This window comes from Paralichthys olivaceus, chromosome 17, assembly GCF_024713975.1.
Source record: "Paralichthys olivaceus isolate ysfri-2021 chromosome 17, ASM2471397v2, whole genome shotgun sequence".
Taxonomy (NCBI): Eukaryota; Metazoa; Chordata; class Actinopteri; order Pleuronectiformes; family Paralichthyidae; genus Paralichthys; species Paralichthys olivaceus.
The window spans coordinates 20,524,548-20,547,005 of NC_091109.1; the positions used below are offsets into that span (position 1 = coordinate 20,524,548).

The window sequence follows — 22,458 nt, forward strand, 5'->3', positions numbered from 1 at the left end:
ATAGAGTGATGTAGTAAATAAAAGCAGAAAATGTCAATAAAACACGTCACTGAGTCGATTGGCAGGCGGAGCAGAAACAGAAAACTCTCCTGTAAAATCTTAAAAAATAATGTTTTTGTGTGAAAACTGATCTTTTCTCTGGAAATCAATAGGTGTCAGAATTCTCCTGAGTTTTCCTCCTGACTGCACAGTTGTTTCCAGGAAGCGGCAGCTCTCGTACTTTAACACAGCGTCCATTAGTTCTGCCTCCCAGAGGGAGTGAAGCAGTGGATGACCACAGCTGGCGAGCATCTGGGCGCAGCGGCTATTCCTGCTCAAGCTAAACCGAACATGTGGCTTTCCTGCTTACCTTTATTCTTCTTCCTGGTCTTTGACTGCAGAGAGGACGACTGCTGGTATGTCTGCAAGGAGGAGAGAAGAGAGCCGTCAGGATGGATCTGTGGCCTTCGTATGCTGCAAGGGATCATGGGACATAAAAGACGACAGATCTTGGGAAGCAGAGGAGACGAGGAGAGAGGAGGCAGAAAAACAGGAATACAGAAGGAAAGTCTCTCCGTCGTTATCTCTTCCTCACACACACACACACACACACATGCGGAAAAGTCGACCTCGTGTTGGACCTCAGCAGCTCTCACACGTCTAAACATAGAAACAGAGGGAGGGAGAAGTGGCAGGACGTCCAGGTGACGGAGGAGAGGTGAGAAAATACAGTTCAGGGCCTCTGGGATGAAACAGAAACTCTAGTCGGCAAAACGTGAAGGACAAAAATGCGACTCCCTTTTCTCCGTATACAGCCACAGCGCCGGTTACTTCACGTCACTTACAACTTGAGCCCTGTTTTTATGTATTTGTTTCACATGTTAGCAAATCGGCAACATGGAAAGTTTGCAGAATTTAGCCTCAGTACTTCCTGTATCCAGAGAATATATGAAAACTCAAAGTTTCCGAGGCAGGTTTGGAAACCGAGGCCAACAGTTTCCTGGAAACTTTCAATATGTTGTCCTAAGAATAATCTGGTATTTAGCAGTGAGAAGTACCAGGACGAAAAGGTTGTATTAATTAGAATGGAGTACACCTGCTTGTAATATATGAGAGTTTGACAAGAACTAATAAATATGTATAAACTAGATGGCAGCTTATAAAGAAGAGAAACCAAACTGTGGGGATTTCTTGGAAATATCAGAGTAATTAACAGCTCATTCTTGGAAAATATGAAGAAACGAAGGAGCAGAACACACGTGCATCATGTTTGTAGGTTCAGAGAGTTGTGACTCAAAGGAGGAGGAGGAGGAGGAGGAGGAGGAGGAGGAGAACGTCCATCCTCCTGTCTCTGCCTCACAGTTTAAATAAACCTCTCGTCTGAAACTGATTTTTGCAACGTGACCTCTCCCCAGGTCAGAGCGACCAACGGACAAACTCCGATGTCACAATATTACACATGTCACAACCTGGAGCTCGGCCATTCACGGCCCCTCGCTCAGCAAGACGGATGACACGGACCCGCCCACGCCCGCTGACACGCCATCTGCCATCACAGCACCAATGCACACGGTAAACACGCACTCGTACACAACCGCGCCAGGCCCACACATGGAAACACGTTTAATTTCCAAAGAGATGCTGTCAAGATGTATAAGGTCACCGCCGGCCACAGTGACGGCGCGGACGCAGAGCGGCGAGCTCGACGGACAGGCAGGGCGGACAGATGTCACGGAAGTGACAGGGGGGTAATAACAAGTCAGCATAGCTCGGATCACTCTTCACTACAGAGCTGTTTCATCAGGGAGAAAAGCTATAACTCACATCTGGAAACAAATGAGATAGAAACAGGTTTTTTTTTGCTCGGAGGAAGAAACAGAAAGTTCAGAGTTCAGCTTGAACAGACATGAAGCACGTGAGCAAAAAGAAAAACAACTGTAAAATAAAGATTAACATAACTGGTACAAACACCACATGGTCTAAAGGGTACGAGTCGGCAACAGCTTGGCCCGTTAGCAGCTGGCTCGGCTGTAAATAAGGTGCCACGATATATTTAAATAATATTCCTGTAAACAAATGAGCTCACTGGGTGATCACACACAGATACAGATCTCTCTCTGTTATATATAAATATATATATATGTTACGTAAAGGGAAAACATTTTTTACGTGATAAATGGAGGCGGGGTCTCTGGGCGGAGAATCCCTCTGATTTGTCTGCAGGACATAGTGGGAGGGGCTTTGGCTGTGGTGGCTTCGCCTCTTGGCACGTTTGGTCGTGTCATTGGTCCGTTTACCCGGACGAGCCGTGTGGGAGGAGTAGTCGTCACAGCCGGTCCTCTCGTCAGCTCCGGGCAGCCCCACGTAGCGCATGAGCGACGCCTCTGTTCAAACACAGAATCGATGTATCAGACAGATTTGACCTACAGAGATTAAATGCCTCATGATTATTATTTCTATTCTGTCACATGCTGTTTAAATCAGTGCTTCCTGTGAAGGGGTTTATAATCTCAGTGAGGTTTTTTCAGGGTCAATTAGAGACTCATTTCAAAATTATAAAAAAAAAAAACCAGAGTCTAAATGTCAGGTGACTCGAGGATTCTTGAAAATTAGTCAACTGGTGTTTAAAATAAATCATAATATTAAAAAAAAAAATCTGAATTCATTATATTGATTAAGATTAAGATTTTGACCTTTAATCAGGTCGTAAATGAGCCAATCTACAAGTTTCCTCTTTGAAAATATCAAAACTCACGTCCAGAAACTTTATTTGTCAGGTCTGTTTTTAGTGCTGCATTTTTTCTTATCTATAAACTTTCTCATCGCAGGCTCGAGTCGTCCTGCAGTGGCTGCAGGTTAGGTTCCGACTTCCTGTTGTGGAAAGTCTCTGGTATATTATTGGGCCCCCACGTTTCCTCACATTGAGAGATTGAGACGGTTTTAGTCGGATCCACAATCTCCTCGTGAACGTGGCCGTGCATGTGGACATGTATGACTCAGCGTTTATTGAACCTGTTCACAGACGCGCTCTGTTTAAGTCTCTTCCATCTTTTTTTTTTTTCCCACCAACTTCTTTCCACCGGAGAGGAAACCCAGGTTTCTCTCTCTCTCTCTCTCTCCCTCTCTTTCTCTCTCCTTAACGGTTCCCACCCTCATGTCCTCCCCTGGTTGCTAGGCAGCGGCCAGGGGAGAGTGAGACACCGAGAGGAGCTGCTGTCGGCGTCGCCATGGCAACTGTGTGAGTGATTCAGGTGGAGGTCAGGGGGAACCGTTATTTATTTAATTTTTTTTTTCTGCCTCCTTTCCGTCCTTCTCTCCACCATCTCCTCTCTCTCTCTCTCCCTCTCTTACTTTCTTTCTTTCCTTCACTTTAATTCGTCCTCTCTTTTATTTTCTCTGCCTTTGTGACGACGGCCCACTTTTCTTTTCCTCTCCTCATCCCCTGTTATTCCATTTCTCTGTGATGCTAATCACACAGAGAATTAGAGAAAGGGATGGAGGTGCATTGATCTCCACACACACACACACACACACACACACACACACACACACACACACACAGATCTATTCATAATACAGAGCGATGGGAACATTTAATAGACTCTTAACAGGCTCTTCAGAAGGCGCGCACACACACACACACACACACACACACACACACACACACTCCACACGCCGACACTCACCTCTGCGACTTTCTCTGTTGAGCTTGGCTGGGTCTTCATAGTCGCCCACCCAGTTACACTCCACAGGCATGGAGATGGGCCTCAGCCTGCCTACAAACACACACACACACACACAAAACTAAATTAATTTCAATGCACAGGACAGGAATCTGCTGGGATACATTCTTCTTCTCTGACATTCCATTTTGAATTATTAGATGCAACAGGTTTTCATTTATCCATGTGAAATATGTGCGCTGTGTGAGGCCACAAATCCTCAGGCTTTCCATCAAACGGTGAAAAGTTGAAATATAAAATCACGTCTGAAGACGTAAAGCGTGTGTCCATGTTCGTCTTGAATTGCATGCACTGAACCAGTGTTTTTAAAATCTTCTTCTCCTTGTAAAGCTCTTTAATTTGTGATGCCGTTTTCTATCTATCTACACGTTGTCAATCATCACATGACTTTACCATATGTGGGCGTGGTGCAGTACACAGGCTCCTCCTCTTCTTGCCGGCGAGACTCTTGGTCCAGGAAGGAGTTCGGAGACTCGGAGCGTTTAGCGAGGCTGACTCCGCCATGGTTACGAGAGGCCTCATCTCCAGACAAGGCTCCCGTCTCATCTCTATGGCAACAGCAGAGGCACAATTACCAGGAAAAGAGAAAAACGTACATCAAACTCAGAGCTGCTCTCAGGCTGTCACCACTTCTACATGTTTTATCTCCGACACACGGACACAGTACCTGGGTGTGTACGGCTCAGCCGGCGGAGGAGGGATGTAGAGGTCATGGAGGGCCGAGGTCTTGGTGGGTGTGCCTGAGGGGGTGCCGGAACCACTGCCTGGACTTCTGGTTGGCTGAAGACAGCGAACGATAAGGAAGTGAACAACACAACAACACAACTGTTGAATATAACAAACTAGTGATGTTGTCAGAAGTAGCAGATTAAAGTTTTGGCAATTTAGGAGATTTTTAAAGTAAAAGAACCACAAACTCTGGAGCAAACAGAAATGTACAAATCTTTAAATTTAAATATTTTCCACTCTGTAGAACATTTAACTCAACAGTCCCTCACAATTCAACCAAGCTCCACCAGCTCCCACATATTCATAGATATCAGAGTCCTGAATACGCCTGATTATATTAATCAACACCCATGAATCATACAACCTATTCAACAATGTAATAAAAAGAGAAATCCTGGATACACCCCAAACTTTAATGGGCTCTTTTTCAGCCCATGTCCAATCCTTCCACTAAGTTTTGTAGAAAAATGCCGAATAGGTTTTTGCGTAATCCAGCACATCACATACAAACAAACCAACCAACGCACAGGGGCAGAAGTATAACATCCACGGCGGAGGTGGCCAGAGAGAAACTGTTTTCCCTTGTGTTTTTGATCGTGCAGATAATCTGTGTTAATGATGATATGTCTCATAATTCACAGGAGCATGGGGAATGTGGGTGGAGGGTGTCATCACTGTTCCCTTCCCATTCAGCGTTTCAGCCGGCGAACAAAAAACCACGCTGAGCCACAGAGCCCTGACCTAATTACACACTTCGGCTGCCGTCGTGCGGGGAGAGCGAACACTGAGGGGACGTATGTGGGCCAGCGTGGCGCTTTAATAAAGTCTATAGAAGGTGGAGCTTGTCCCACCTGAAGAGCCAGGGGTTTCCAGCGCATGTTCTTCAGCAGCGCGGGGGCGGAGCTGAGCGTGCTCTGCGGACGCTTCTTCAGGGTCAGGGACACGACGCCTTTGTCGGCCCTCAGCGAGCCGACCAGGTTGCGCAACTGCCAGCCCACCTGTGGATGGGAGGGGACAGTGGGAAATATCTTGATCTGGATGATGAAGGATAAAAATCACAACCCGAGTTATACACAGTGTTTGTGTTCAGTTTGAAATCTGTCCATGTCGTGATTGGATCTCGCCGGTTGAGCCTTCTGTGCCAGGCAAATGGGTGTGGAGGTGGAGAGTCTATCTATAGAGCTTTCATGTGATGTAACCTGCCCTCAATTCAAAAACTAACGCTTCTTATCATTTATTCCTCCTCATTTTAAGGCACTATTTGCACAGAGCCGTGCCAACGCTTCTGTTTGTGGGAGATTTGTGATCAGAAACATCCTGTGAACGGGGAACAGGTTGTTTGTTGTTCAAGACATTAACTTTCTCATTAAAACCAAGGAACAGCTCTTTTAATTGAATTTACTTGACTGATCTGAGATCTGATCGTGATGCAGGAGGAGGAGCAGGAAGGGTCAGAGGATCTGATTACGTGAACAGAAATGCACGCTGCAGCTTCACCTTGTAAACTAAGGGCACAATCTGCAACACAGATGTGAACAGACCGGTGGCCCAGCCAATAAACTTCATCACGCGGAATTTTAAATGAGATGCATCTGCAGGGATTTATTTTTTCTGATGATGTTAACTCAGCGAAGATGCGTCGGTATTTCTTTCCTCCTGTGGTGTCAATACTTGGAGAATCTTTTAATGCTTCAAAAACTAAGGTTCTGCAAGTCAATAAAACATAAGACATGATAAGAGAAATGAAATTGTGTTCAAACTCCCAAAATCTATTTTGCATATTTTGCTAAATGAACAAATACAATTTTCAATATTTCTTAAATGAACAAAACATAACGTTTCTTGAACTATGTAAATTCTTTAGCTTTTGAGTCATACCCACTTTTCTCAGTTCCTCTCGACAGCAGCTAAAGAGTCAGAACTACCTGTTCAGCAGAAAAAAGCAATCAATATGAAAATGTATATTTAAAGACTCTAGGAAACCCACCACAGTCTGGTGATTGACTTGAATGACTTCATCTCCTGCATGGATCTTCTTACAGCGGTCAGCTGGAGACTACAGAGCCAGAGAGAGAGAGAGGGAAAAAAGAAAACCAGGAACTTATTGATCTCTGAACACAAGAGAAGGCAAGTTTCACAACAGACCCCACATAAATAAGTTGTAACACAACAGAATCTGGAATCTGATGAGCGGCTCTAGATCTAAATGTCAGTTCCTCGTCTGGATGGAAATCCATTTCACTGGCTATTCATTTACGTCACATTTATGTGAACGGCTGTGATCCTCTCACCCCTTCAGTGGTTCCCGTGATCACGTGGAGGCCGTCGTAGGTCGACTTGATGTACATCCCCTGGTGATGAAGAGGGTTTCATTACATTCAGGTCAACAAGGAGAAGTCCACGTTCTTAGCCCGAATTCTCACTTGATTCTGAGTAGAAGTTACTTCATAATGATAAACAGATGGTGGCGCTAGATCCTAAAAGTCCGTGAGACAAAGTTAAGATTGAAGCAGGTCAAACAGAGTCATTACCAGGCCTTCAGAGGGTTTGATGTTGGTGAGGTGAACCAGCTCGAGATGAGCCGACTGAGAAACCAGAGGGTCGGACGACACACACACGATGTGCTCACACACCTCGGACAGAGTCTTACACTGCAGACAAGAAGAAGAAGAAGAAAAAGATGGAGGACGAGAAACAAAACACAGAAGATACGCTGGTGCTGCTTTATTAAGAACACAATATGACAAATCTACAAAATTACAACTTGATAATAGAAAGTTGTCAGAACAAGAAAATAATGATCGTCTTGTTTTTTTGCAGAATCAATTTGTATTTTCTCCACATTATGAAAAGATAATGTCCATCTAGTTATTTTTTTCTTGGTTGTCACGACATGAATCAGAACAATCGTCTGTTTCACCGCTCACACGTCGACTCGTCAGAATGAGGCTCATGTGGAACTAATAACAGAGGCGACGGCTCTTTGCAGCCATTACTGCGACGCACCGCTGCAATTAGTGATGTTATTAGAGACGCCTGCGTCCGCTGCGATGAAGGTCAATTAAACGTATGCGCCCCGTCACTTCATGAGCTGCTGACCCAGAGACAACGGGACATCGGTTTTTTCCTCGAGGAGGAGGTGTCGCTGGGGAGTTTTTTTTCTTGACAAAAAAGAACCAAAGTGTAAAAGTTCTCATTTCATTGAACTGTGAGTTGTGGATTAATGTTTGCTGAAGCATTATTTATATAATTCTGGTGAAATATGATAACATTGTTCATTCTGCAGTGGGACTGAAACAGAGCAACAAAATAAATCAGTTATGACTCATCTGGTGCTTGTCATTTTATATTACTTTTCTTATATCGTTGTAAACTGTGTTTTCTGCTGCTCTGTTTAGATTCTTATTGTTGAGTTTTGTGCATTTTGAAGGTCTGTACAGATGCTGTCGACTTGTCCCCATGCAAATAATTCATTAAAAGAACATTTATGAGTTGGTCATTATTTGAATGGACAATCTGAAATGGATAAATAGGATAATTTCCACAGCTTAAGTAAACTGAGGATGAATTATACTTCCTGAGTTAATGCACTTCGTTATTTTCCACCAGTTTGTTCCATCCTAACCAGGCTAGCTGTTTCCCTCTGCTCCCACTCTCTATGCTAAGCTACGCTAACCCCCCCCCCTGGCTGCAGGAAAGTTAATCATTTTAAAATGCTACTGCTAGCACCGATCATATTTATTGAATAACAACAACCAGAGATTGAGTTTGTGTTTGTCGATATACAGTAACACTGAAATTTTATTAAAAATAATTTTTTTGTAAAAACAGGACGATTCCCATCAACACAGCAAATAAGCGACATCTGGCCGAGGAAACAGGACTCACCACATGAAGGATTTTGTTCTCCGTCTCAAACACGGTACAGTCCTGAGGGACAAGCAGAATTTAATGTAGCGCGAGCAGAACATCCTGTCTTGCAAATACACACACACACACAAAAACACACAACACCCCATCCTGCTGCCACTTCTGTGCACTGTCTAGGCCTCACACACCTGCACACTCAGTCTATACCCTCACAGATAAAAACACGCCCACACAAACAAACGCATTTATCTTTTTATTCACACACAAACACACACACACACACAAGCCATGCTAAGACAGACGGTAAGGACGCAAATAGCAAAGGCTCATTCAAGGATGCAGCAATAGAGTCTGAGGCTGCTGCATCACACACACACACACACACACACACACACACTGTTCTTTAGGGGATACGACAACCCTCTGCCTCACACTTGAAGTAAAGGAGAACCAGAGCTATCAGCCCTCAACACACACACACACACACACACACACACACACAAACAATTGCACACACCTGCTGTACAATGGTGGTGAGCTCCAGGCAGAGCTGGATGACATTATTTCTGGTTACTGAGTAGTCTGCCACTGCAGCAAACGGAGACCTGGGAGGAAAAGATAACACACCGGTGTGTCTTATAATGATTGTGCTGCACTGGATAATGCACAGCGAGAGACGGACAGCAGCATTGTTAGGGGGGGGGGGGGGGCGGACACACAGACACAAGATGACAACAGCTGACAACAGTATCTATGCACACACAGGCACAAGAATCAGTTTAGTCAGTGGATGCTGTGGATTTTGTGGAAGTTGTGTACGACAGGAGTGAATCTGATGAATTCTTACCACAAATAAATAAAACAGTTGAACAGAAACCACTGTTAAATATTCAATCGATCATTTCAGTCACTTTTCAAGCAAAGCCACAGAACACTGATACGACCTGCACAATAAAATGAAAGGTTTTTATTTCACAGAGAATTTGACGGTTTATCTTCTGTGTTGGATTCACTTTTCAGACTTCAAACTGCCTTTCGCTTAATTACTTACTGCAGTTAATTAAAATGATTAATGAACTGTCCGATGTAAATATCGTCCATGTTTACGAGGTTAAAATTAAGCGTTGAATAAAGCTGCATGAACCGCAGATACAGTCTCGGGGGAATACTGGAGAAAACCCCCTCTTGTTGTCTTGCCTCTTGAAACTCACAGCGGAGAAGAGGACACAGCTCCAGTGGATGAATGAAGCTGCATTAGAGAAGCAGGTAAGTGGGCCACCCTGTTCCCAACGCACAAACTCACACAGCTCACACTGACCACTTATCATCTCAACCCAGGTTTTGGAAACAAACAAACAGAGAGAAGCACAGTTTAGGCCTGGGATGTTCTTTTACCACTGACTGAAATGAACTGATGTGCAAACCCACTTCGGATTTATTATGCTTAACAGTACTTTGCCACCGGCATCATCGGTGTTTAACAGAGTACACATTCTGACGTCAAGTTCAATTTTTTATAAAATCCAATTTCCCTGAGAATAGAAGGTTTTGATACGAGGGTCTCTGTGCAAACACAAGGTTTACTAATGGGGGCCCTGGTGCATTGCAACATAATGGACTATCCAGGTGTGAACGATAAGGAAATATGCTGCGGCTGATGGGCTGCTAATGATTTCATGCAGACACAAAGGGACCGATGTATGTAAAGTGTTACTGATACACAATAAAGTCATTATGATAACACAACACAGATTCAGGCTTAATGGCGCACACACAAAGAGACACACACCATTACTTTCACGTCATTGTTCTAAAGACCCAGATAAAAATTCGGCCACAGCCTCTAGTGTATGATTTATCTGTGATGTGTGTGTGTGATTTGGGTCATCAGTATTGAGGCTGAGTGCTATATATACGCAGGACCTAAGGCTACACAGACTGTTTGCTCACGATCAGCCTCCAACCCTGAAACAACACAGCTCCGACGACACCGCGAGAGAAATGCCTGAGTCTGACGGCATCAGGCAAAATGCTCTTAAGGTCATTTAAGTCAAGGAAACCTTTTGCACCAGATTGTCGCCATTTCTGTGAAATTTAGAGCCATAATTCAGTCCAATGTAAAAACACAGACATGATTCAGGATCTGCTTTCATTCAGTGAGACTTAAACGTTCTGAGGTCATCAACTCCAACCTCTATTGTGAATATACGTCCATAAATCAACTTAATAGCAGATCTCAGAAAGACGACACTTCTCCCGGCTAATTATCTGGCATCACAGCAACATTACATCTCATACTTTGTTTTTTAACATTCAATATTTTATCAAGATTATTAGAACTGATACGTTTTATCCTATATAACTTTCAACTAGAAGACAAGACAAATCTTTTTTTTATTGGATTGTGTTGGTTATAATACAATTCAGCATCGGTTTGGAGTCTGGGGGGTCACATGACATGGAAGCTACCGAAAAAAATTAGATTTATAAAATAGGAATTATCATAAAATAGAGGAAACACAAAACATTAAAGTAAATACGGGAATAATCAGAAATAGTCTGAATAAAAAGGTCTTTTTAAATCCAAAGAACGAAATTAAACAATACGTTTCCAAAACAATTCGCTCTCTGGTCCCTCTCAGGAGTAAATAAGTACATAATAAAGATTTCTACTGGATACAGATCTCAACGCATCTTTTCTTTCTTCCTGTGTTGAATATCAAGTCCTTAGAAGCAATAATACACCTGAAGATTCCCCCAATATAGAGAATGAGTCACAGTTCTCCTCCTCCACATCATCTGATACTTGAAATTTGAACAAAGTGAGTTCATGACTTACACAAGACAAAAGCTTGGCAGGGCCGACAACCGGTGACTCACAGCGTTGACACTTGCGTGTTTGCATCCCCAGAATATCACCACGTTAATTCGGACTTCGTGTGTATTATCGATTCAGTCGATACCACTCGGCCCTATCCTCAACTCGGATGACAATGTAAAGTCTCCTCATTCACTATGTTGGTTAAAAATAGCAACACGGGAAAAAAAAAAAAAGAGAAGGAGAACTACAACCGCATGTGGAAGCAGAACACACCAACATAAAGTCCAGCCTCTGTGGTTGTGTTATTAATTCATAGGCAGACACTTTCAAATGTGCACATAAAGAGGAAATGAGGAGTTCAAAGACACAGAAACACGACTTCCAATTTCAGTCGTTGTGCAGAGATGAACCCACTTTTCTCCCTGACAGTTACAAAGAGGAAGGGTTCTCCTCCCGCCCTGCTCGTCGATCTGATGTCTGCACGGAGACGAAAATTGTGTTTGTCACCACAAAGGAAGAGAAAAGTACATACTGTACATTTAAAGAGACATCAGGGTGTCAGAGGCAGCAGGGGGAAAAAAATGGTCTGCGACATATCCGAGGGAGATAAAAGCTCATGTGTAACACGGTTTGTGCTAATTTGTCTGTGTTGTAAACCTATTAGAATGGACGGGACAGATTATGGCCCTAACATGCATGGAAATCATAACCTTTTCCGCATCGTTAGTGTCAGCTAATGAATTCAGCATATCGCCCACCACGCAGCTCTTATTTCTCTTATCCCGCTTGTTTCACTCGCTCATTTGTGGAAACCGATTCTAGGGAGATGATGTTTCTCTGAAATAAAAAGCTCCACTATGATCATATGCTTTTTAAATCTGCTCGTGTGACCTCGCGCAGCTGGAAAACGCTTGTTAGGTGCGTAAAAAATGCGAAATAAAAAAACATGCAAATGTGAGCAGAGAGCTCAGGGCTGCAGATCTGTTGAGTCTATCCCTCGCTCTGTGTCGCTTTGCCGTTAACAGTGGCATTGCTCTGCGTGGGCGACCCCGTGTGCACTTGCATTAAGTGTGTGTCTGTGCGTGTGGATGTGGGAGCGTGACAGCGAGTGTGTGTTTGTGCGAGTGCTTGGGTGTGATTGTGGACATGACTACATCTATTTATATGTGTGTGTGTCTAGATGGCCTGAGGACAGATGTGGGTGCCTGGCATTTCAAGAACCGATGTCAAAGACCTTTAGTTCAGTATCCGCTGTGTGCGTCGTGTGCAGGAGATCGTGTCGTGTCATGAATAAATGAAGTGACAGACAAGAAGAGAGCGAAGGAGAGAGACGGAAAAAAGTGTCGAGAGAAGGGTCTGACATGATCCCTTTGAAAAAAATAACATATTTCTTAAAAGATGTCAACAAGCAGCATCTGCAGGAGAAGCTGCAGGAGAGTCCGTGTCCACAAAAACACATGGTAGAAAACATACATTTACCAGTGTTGGATCAAAGACAGATCAAAGACAGAGATGAGATTCATCGGGAATATTAATAATGATATTTATATGAAAATGATTAGTTAATTAACTCATTTTGACTTAACATTGACAATACACTGATGGGTAGATAGATAAGTAAAATACAAACATGGTTGTATGCACAGTATAATGTTAAAATGTTAAAATGTTTATTTATGAAAAGTTGGTTGATGCATTGGTTGGTTGACTAGTTGACTGATTGATTGACTGGTTGTTTGGTTGGTTGGTCGATTGATTCACTGGTTGGTTGACTGGTTGATTAATTGATTGACTGATTGATTGGTCGTACTTAAATTCCAGTCTGCATTTGAACTCAACACATCCTAACCAATAAAACCACAGAGTAACAGAGAGGGTTTTTTTTACCTGTCCAGCCAGGCGAGCAGGCTCTTGGCGGCGGTGATGAGGTCGACCACAGAGGTCAGCAGATCATTGGGAAGCCGCCGCGAGGACCTGCTCTCTGATTGGCTGCTTCTGCGGCGACCAGAGATGAAGTTTTGCAGGTTTTTGGCCGAGGCGCCGAGTTTGTGAGCCAGAGTCCTGACGCTCTCCGTCTCCAGACCTGAGTTCTGAACCCACACAAACACACAGATAAAAGCTCCAGACAGGGAACCACCATAACTAAAACTTAGAATCTTATTTGTCAACATGTTTACCAGGGTTTCTTAAGAAGTCTGGTGCATATGATAACTTGATATATTATATATTTAGAAGAGAGAGAGTCATCGTGCCGACTGCAACGAAGCAGTGGCAGAGGAGGAGTGTTACTTTGAATTTCAGAGGGAAATGTTCTCTTCACCCTCCCGCATTTATAAGACAGCTTTATATTTATTATTATTTTATTATTCTATATATTTCATTTTGTAACTTGTGTTTTCACTTAAAAGTTAGCTTGTATAGATACGATGGATTGGTATAGATTAAAAAATCTAGAAACCAACAGCCACAGCATGAAAACAGAGAGCTTGAGTTTTTAAGTTGAGGTTGGATAAAAATACTTTTATTCTCTTTAAAAGGTTCTGTTCAACCAATTCATGTTTTTGTGTGGAAGAAAATTATCAGAAAGTGATTCTTTGTACGTTGTGAACCTACTTTGAATAACATCCGTAAAGTTTCTATGTCAGTTTGCAACTTGAGGAGATCGTCATGCTTGTATTTATACTTGAAGAGCTATTGACCTTAATTTTGTTTCCCAGACTGTGTTGCTGTTTGTTTGTATGAACTTGATCTAATGACAAAAACATCAACAGAGTGAGTATACACAGTATAATGGACAAACATCATATACAGGACGTGATTTCAGTTTAGAACTGTACTTCAGTGATTTGCGGTTAAATTTTTTCCAACATCAACGTTAATAGTCAGAAATTGATTTATTTTTGGCAAACGCTGACAATGGGACTGTTTTTCTTACACTGTGGAAGTGACAGCTGGGAGATTCACAGATTTAATGTTGGACGCTGCAGATTTACTTCCTGCATTGGAGCAGAACGTCGTACAATAAGGTCCGGCTGTAAAACAGTCTGGCTCTGCAGCAAAACTACAAAACAAGCAAACTCACCAGAGCGCAGAGCAAGTCGACAGCCTCCAGGATGAGCTCCTGGTGTCCAATTCGAGAAACTCCCAGTTCCTCCAGCTCGGCGTGGCTGATCCTCAGCAGCCTCTCCCCGCACACACCTCCACGCTCAAACACGCACACGTACTGCTGCAGACAGTCGTCCAGACCTGGAGCAAACACACACACTGTCAAAGTTAGGGCTGCTGCACACGATTCTCAACGCTTGACCGATTTTTAAAATGTGGGAGACATAACGACAGATTTTAACGATTTTACATATTAGATATTATCTCATCCACCTATTTATTATCTATTACATTTCAAATCACATTTCCTCTGAAAGGATGTTAGAGTGTGATCACACTGAGGGTTGAAGGTGCTTTTAAATCACCTATAATCAAATCTATTTTTATGGCAATTATGAGAGAACACACCAGGTAGCTGGAAATGATTTGCACTCAACACTGGAAGTGACACTCATCCCCACAAACCCCATCGCTCTTTATGACCCGTCCACAGCTCCGACACTCTTCAACTCTGTCATTCCCCGATCGATAATCACACGCATCCCCTCTTGAAATTATAGGTTTCCGGCTTCACACCACAGGCACTAATCAGCTTTCTCTTCAATACTCCGCACCAGCAGTCATCCTCTTCAAAGTGTGTCTATAGGGACGACAGATTTCTTTTAGTCTGCATGAGAATGTTCAACATCCTTCTGCTGCGTGTTCCCCCGCAGATGATATGATCTCAGATAATACAACAGCTGCTGTGTCACCATTTAAGAGCCATTTCAAGTTTGGTTGGCGTTTCACAGATTTTCACTCAACATGGCTGCAAAACCAGGTGTATAATGTAGAACTATGATATGCAGATGTTTTCAAGGACACCTCTGGGTATTTTAAGTTTTTTTGTTGTGGTAACTTCACAATGTACGTTTCAAGAGTCCCAAGAGTCACAGGCAATGGTTTCAACGTGAGGATTATCCATTATTTTCCTTTGTAATAAAGAATCATTACATTTTGGACATAACAAGTATCAGTGGTACTGGCAGTACAGTAGTATTGTTAACCACGTGTGGTTTTTCGTGCAGAACAAATTTAACGAATCCTTTACACGTAATTAATTTTACAGCATTGAACTTCTACATTGTCAGCATTTTATTCTGGAAAAGAACCACTTGTGCATACTGACCCATGACGGCTACTGTGCACCTGTGACCACAACTCCAGCAAACGAGAAAATATGCGACGTTTAATTCTACAAACAAAGCGGCCTCAGATCAGCAGTATTTAATGACAAAGAGTCAGGAGACAGGAACAAAAGGGGTAATGGACGTCTCTGATTGTGTTGTGAGTGTGTGTGTGTGTGTGTGTGGGACGATATCCCAAATTGCAAGTGTAGGGGTGCGTGCATCGTGCATGTGTGTGTTTGTGTTTGTCTGGCTGGAGCAGGGTTTGCTGAGTCAAAGGAAAGCAGATCAAGACAGAGCGGCTCAGCTGCAGCCCCTGGCTCCCAAAACAATGAATGTATCCAGCGTCTAACCTCTTAACAAACAGCACAACTGGCGAACACACACTTCAAACACACACGCACACACACACACACACGCACACACCTCTGAGGAATGAGCATTGATTTCCCCTGCTCCAAGTCCCTGCTTTATAATACACTCATCTATCATAACCACACTATCAAAGATGGGGAAAAAAGCAGGATGGGAAGCGAGCGGCGGAAGCAAACAAGCTAAAAAAAAAAGAGAAAAGGCAAATGGGGAATAAGAAAAAACCTCATAAGCCAGCTGCTAAATTGCATGCAAACAATTTCACACACACACACAGCATTTCTCATCAAACAGCATTTGTCAGCTTCTGCACCCTCCAAATGCTTCCTCCCCTCCCCCAAATCTGAAGTTCCAAAATGCCACAAAAGAGTTTGTAAAAAAAATTAAAAAAAAACACAAATGCCTGAAATCACTTCACTTCATTTTAGCTTTTAAAAGATAGAATCAGCAAAGCTTTTCTTTTTTATTATTATCTTAAATTGAATAACACAGCAATCAGTTTGAAGGGTCTGGAATCGTCTGTTCAACATTATCTGACTTTGCAACGAGACGCGACAAATTGATTCCATTATCGAAACTCTTCAAGTTTGATGTGATATCTCGAATCACAGCTTCTAAAGTCGCACAGGAAAAGTTGATAAGAATTAAATAAATAACTAAGCCTCTCAATGGTGATTTATTTTGGGGTTTCTGGCTTTAGTGACGGCTACAGGTCATCTAAGGTGCACTCAAGGTTTGGAGAAGGGCTGGCGGGGGGGAGAAGGAACGAGAGCGTGACTTATAAAAGTTGATGGATGCTCTTAATGCGTCTAAAATCTGATTTGGGTGAAAAATGTGCACAATATTCATGTTGTGCAATAACCTCAAGCAAAGATTACTGTGCTGATTTAATCCTAAATGTGTGTTTCTCATTGTTAATAACAACCTGGGGCAGGAGTGAGTGCACCCACCTTAAAGGGTTAAAGCTCCCTTATTAATACATGAACAAAAAAACAACTATTTGTGGCTTCTTCGAGTTAAATCATGTAAACCATGTTATGTTTTGAGAAATATAAAATATTAATCAGTCAGCCTTTGAGGTGTTGCTCGGCTTTTTCCTTTTCCTCTAATGCACAATCTTTAATCCCTTTCATCCAACACTTATCAGGACAGCAAACAAGCCTATTTCCCAAAAGTCAAATTAGGCTTTTAAACTATCCAACAGAATCAAAGCAGCCAACATGTAAAAATGTTGCTTAAATGTTCATGAATATTCATGATAATAATAACAGATCACTCCAAAAGGGGAGTATTCTGCATAATGTCGAATTTGCCTCTTATATATAAATGTGTATACTTTCTGTAGTGCCCATGGGCGAAGAACAACCTTTTGGGATCAAGTGAAACACATGAATACAAGACAGACTACAAGTCCACTGGATCCTAAAATCCAGCAGATTAATGTCTCAAATATCCATGTGGAGCTATTTATTGGATTTTTAAATTTGGTTTGACGCCATTTTTATTCAAGTCCAGGATCTGGGGGCGCTTCTTCCTCCAACAGCCACACTTGTGTTTTAATGGGTGTTAATAGCAGCTGATTTTCTAATAGACGTGAAGCTGATTAAAACAATGTTGGTTCTCACAGTCAAAGTGTTACAACTGCTCAGAGAGAGAGGCAGCGGCAGAAGGGGGGGGGAAGATGCACATTGTGGCAAAAGTTCACTGATTATCAGCGTCGCTTATCGCCGGCAGAGAGGGAGAGCGTGAATGCCCTGAATACTGAGGAGTCAAATTGTAAGCGACGTGCACACACACACCCACGCACACCGAGACAGACACCGAAATGGTGCTATACAGTTAATTCATACGGTAGATGACTGCTGCTATGGGTCGCATTCTACTGCTGCAGTGGACTTTTTTATTATTTCTACCCTCTCAGTCCTGTCGCTGCTGTTTTATCGGCCATTTCTCCATTAGCCACTTCAACAGCTAATTTGCCTATTTCAAAAAGTTCACAATTTTTCCTGTCATTAGTTTTATCCTTTTCAACGGTTTCTTTAGAGTAATACATCCATTACTTTCAGCTGACACTTTTAACCATTCATAGATTAGTTCTAACTTTGAAGTTTTGGCTGTCTAACAATTAATTTTTGCAATTTCATCCATTTAAATAAAAGTTTCACCTTTTTCTCTTTAGGATTACTTGAGCTAGAAGTTTCATTCAAGTATTGATTGGTTGGTTGGTTGGTTTTAATAATAATAATTTCTAAATGACTTTAAGTTCCCCATTTATTTACATTTAAATATCAGTTCAAACCACTTATCTCTTGTGTTTGGCCTATTTCTTTTTTTTTTTATCTTTCACACACATTCCCAACACTTGCTGAGGTGTTACAGTTACTCAATATGTATTTGTTTGGCTGTCGTTCTGTTGATTATTACTTCTTTTTTTTTATTGTTGCACCCCCTGGCACGTTTAGTGAATGCAGGCATGCGACAACCACCCCAGGTTGGAAATCAATCATGCAGTAAAAATGCTTGTTTCCTTATAAACTGACAATCTCCAGTGCTGTGTTACTGTCTGTGTGGGTTTGGTGATGTGTAATCCGTAATATCTCTTTATGTGCAGGATGTTTATGTGCACATATATGTATGTGACTGTCAGAGAGTTCATGTGTGTGTTTGAGTGATACACAGAAAGTGTGATTCAGAGCTGACTCACACATTTAACTCCCACAGAGGCACACTTTTCACAACAGCAGGCGAGCCAAACTCCCACAAACACCCTCTTTCTCTCTGTCACACACACACACGTCTAATAAAACTAGATTCTGCGGTGACTTCTGGGATATTCAAGAGTTCTATAAAAGATCTGGCCCTCTCCGTTGGGTTATGTGTCATCTGTTCCAAACACTGAAGCTTCGAACAATAAAGGTTAGACGAGCGTTCACTGTGTCCCTGAGATTCACAACTGCAGGATGTCGGGAGCCTGGAAGTTATTTAAGGTGAGTTTGTGACGAGAAGGTTGCCAGTTTGAATCCCAGTGTCAGCTGGGAAGATTTTGCAAACTGGGGAAACTCTTATTCTTCGACTGCAAAATGTTAGAGTTGTCAATAAAGTGCATGAAAACTGCTGAAATGCCAAACAGTTAAAACTTCTGTCTCCATTAAGAATACTTTATAAACTCCTCAGTTAGTTCTTGTTTATTACGCCGGTAGCACAGGTTTCAACACAATGGAACATAACAGAAAGTGTTGCATTAAAAATCACAGAGCCTCGTCGGCGTCAGCATGTGAACGGACAGAGCTGTGTCATGCCGGCGTGACTTTTACAGGCTCGCCCGCACTCTTTGGCCTCCGAGTGACTGAAGCACTTCAGACCTAATTTCCCCAAAGCACCACATGTTCACGCCGCGCACACAAATGAACCAACAAACACAGGCCCTGGCTCTTCAGACGGAAACCGACAAATGTTTCAGATTCTCATGAGTCTTGTCACGTCCAGCAGTTAAACTGATGCGAAAGACATTAGGTAACATTTTCCCTGGCTCCTTGTGTGAGCCGAGGCCACGGGGGCAAAGAATTCCCACCATTCCTTGCAATGTACAGCAAGATCTCATATTACTATTGAAGTGTGCCACTCCCATCGGTTGTGCCAATGCAACACTGTCGCCAAGTCAACAATGCCCAGACAGACACACACACACACACACACACACACAGACACACACACACACAGTATCCAAATACTGTATATCATGTTTCACCTCTGTCGCCACAGACACACCCCAGAGACCCAGAGTGAACCGAATACCACACTATGGCATGCCACGTGTGTTGTGTATGTGTGTGTACACTGTATGTAAGTGTGTGTGTGTGTGTGTGTGTCTGTGTGTGTGCTTGCAAATGTCCGAGGACCCGGGTGGAGCCTTCTGTTCAGAGCGAGTGTGTGTGTCTGTCAGCTGTTCTGCACAGACGGTCTGAGACGAACAACTCACCATCCACCCACAAACACACATATATACAAATATACACACACACAGGGGCTCTTATAAACACATGCCATATGCACATGATCAACCGATAACCCATCCGGTGATGAGGATCTGAGAAACTGCACATCATCATGTAAATTTCTATTGAAGCATGTGAGTCAGTATAAATTCCCTGATCTGATTTTATATGCATGAAACATACATGATGGGGAACATGCAACACGTAACACAGTTGTGTTGGTCATCTTTCAGTGGACGGGGCTGAGTTTAGTGGATCTGGTTTGAATCATAGAGCGATGATGCATCTCGATGCTTCTTTCCAACAAATTTCAAGGTAAAAAGAAAAATATATCGATGACGTTTGTTGAAAGGTAACTTTACACTAACTGGCCTGATGGGGGCGCTATCATTTCAGATGAATTATAAAGGCCTTTACTGAGAAAACAACAGGTCAGAATTCAATTTGAAACTGTGAAACGGGTTTAATATTTTCCTCTGGTACAAAAGGTGGGATATAGTGACTTATTGACATTATGTCCAAACCACATCCAGCAGGAATAACAAAGACTGGAAGAAAATGTTGGCCTCCAATAGACGGAAGGTCTTAGGTCATAGAAGGTAAGAGCTACAGCTCATTGTGAAACCAATGCCAGAAGACGAACAGCGAAGACGGGACCAAGACAAGGTTATTCTATCATTTCAAGCTAACAATGGAGCACGAAGAGAGTCGATAAATTACAGGCCTCGACATCATGAGGAGAGAGCTGACGTAAGAACGACCGGGCGAAAACTATAAATCTGCATCAATATAAAAATATATTCACAGACATTCTGTCTATGGTGACTTTCACTTTGACTTTGACCGAATGTTTGGCATGTGTGACAAATGTAATTGATAATGATTTAAAATGTTAAATTAAATGTGTTTTATTGGTGATACTCATCCAGTCATGGTTTTACCTATAGGCCGTTTCACCATCATGGCTTACAGAGACAAATTACAGAATTGATCCATTGTGAACTTGGTTTCACCTTTGCTTTTCCTGCTGCGTAAAACACAGACTGGAGTTTATTATAGCTGCTGTGAATCCAAACCGACCACAGCCTCCATTTTCCAACAACTGCTAACTTTTTACAACCTCCCTTTTTTACGCTTGGAGGGAATGAGAGTTTGATAGTGACGATCTAGATGTTGGGTGGGTGATCACTTTAAAGACCGAATCACAAATATTGTTTTAGCACCGAATGACACCGAGGTGATAAAGTTCCTTCCAGCTCTGAGGTGAGTTCAGGAAACGTCAACAGCTGGGAACAGGGAGGAGATTTTAGGACGTTGTGACACCATCCACTACTTTCATAAATAAGACTCACAGCCTCTGAATAAGCCTTAATTGCTTTCATGAACTGAATGGACCCTTTCAAATGACCTTCACGTCGATGCCATTTTTCGCAAAATTGGACGTGTATTAATTGTTTAATGGAACTCCCAGTAGTGGCAGCACAAGTGAAATTCAGCTGTTAATTTAAACTAGATTCGTTTCGATAATAAATCTCATAAATGGACTGGTCTCCTTTTGGCAGGTGTTTTCGGGGGAAGCCTGGCTGATACTGATGCCGTGATGAGTCAACATAAAGAGCGTTCTAATTATGTTGGCAACAAGTCAAACTGAAAATGCTTTATGAGAGGTAAGTAATTGATTTGTGTGTCTGGTCGTCTATGTTGGACCATTAGCCACAGCAAAGATTAAAAAAGTATTGTCAACCTGCATAATGTATTTGGGTACAATTAAAATACTAATTTAGGCTTTTTCTGTGTTTTTAATTGATTTATTTTTCTTTAAAGAGCCCAGATACTGCTCCTTACTCACGAATCACTCTTAAGATGACAGGAATTAACATTTTTTAGACAATGTTGAAGAAGCCAAAAAGATGATTAGATTTACCTCAATCCTAGTTCGTCAGCCCTTTCATGCTCAAAACCTTCTTGCTCAGTCAGAGGAGAGGCATCGCTCCCAGGGTATGAAAGTGAGAGGATCGTTGTGTAAGGCCTGTTCAAGGTGGGAATCTTGCAAACACAGAATTTGGGGGCATTGTGTTTGCATTCAACCAGCAGCAGAGGTGTTCACAAAACCGTACAGACACTAATGCTGGCACGCTATGTAAAATCACACACGGGGGCGGCATCATATCGGCTTTGTTCAGCTCAGTTTTGTTCAGCTCAGTGTAAACAAGCAAAGGCTGCATCACCACAATATAAGATGTGGTCGAGGTTAAAGAGGATGTTACATGAGGCGTTTTTGAATCAAAACCTCGTTACGCCACTGGGAACATTTCCTGCTGGAAAGTCGAGTGACAACACAGACAAAATTATATACAACACAGACAGTGACAAAATGCCAGAACCACCATTTTAAATCAGAATCTTACGTCACGGAAAAAACTCCAGCACGCTTCTTCTTTCTTTGGTTTATTAGCGGTTGACAACCAACGTCAAGGAGTTCTTGTCCATAACCTTTTCTTTTACGAAGCACCTGTCACTTCGTTGATGTGCCAATTACTTTTCCATTTAAAATCTGAGCTTCAACATATTTTTTCTCGTTTACCAAATGCCCCCCCCCCCCCCCCCCCCCCCCCCCACAACCCCATTCCACCCCCCCCCTCAATCTGTGCCCCCACACATCAGAAGTTCCTGCAGCC

At 42.5% G+C, this 22,458-nt stretch overlaps 1 protein-coding gene across 2 annotated transcripts in view; it reads right to left on the bottom strand.

Moving 5' to 3' along the window:
* The window catches only part of cnksr2a (connector enhancer of kinase suppressor of Ras 2a), a 31,400-nt gene that overhangs the window by 8,461 nt on the left and 481 nt on the right, over nucleotides 1–22,458 (bottom strand). For both annotated transcript variants that reach the window (XM_069512716.1, XM_069512715.1), the window contains exons 2-14: nucleotides 14,225–14,388; nucleotides 13,030–13,232; nucleotides 8,839–8,926; nucleotides 8,340–8,381; nucleotides 6,983–7,102; nucleotides 6,743–6,802; nucleotides 6,439–6,507; nucleotides 5,303–5,449; nucleotides 4,390–4,502; nucleotides 4,116–4,270; nucleotides 3,666–3,755; nucleotides 2,149–2,363; nucleotides 350–401 (exon numbers count right to left, since the gene is read on the bottom strand). In XM_069512716.1, coding sequence (XP_069368817.1) covers nucleotides 350–401; nucleotides 2,149–2,363; nucleotides 3,666–3,755; nucleotides 4,116–4,270; nucleotides 4,390–4,502; nucleotides 5,303–5,449; nucleotides 6,439–6,507; nucleotides 6,743–6,802; nucleotides 6,983–7,102; nucleotides 8,340–8,381; nucleotides 8,839–8,926; nucleotides 13,030–13,232; nucleotides 14,225–14,388 — 1,518 coding nt within the window. The remainder of the gene's footprint in view (nucleotides 1–349; nucleotides 402–2,148; nucleotides 2,364–3,665; nucleotides 3,756–4,115; nucleotides 4,271–4,389; nucleotides 4,503–5,302; nucleotides 5,450–6,438; nucleotides 6,508–6,742; nucleotides 6,803–6,982; nucleotides 7,103–8,339; nucleotides 8,382–8,838; nucleotides 8,927–13,029; nucleotides 13,233–14,224; nucleotides 14,389–22,458) is intronic.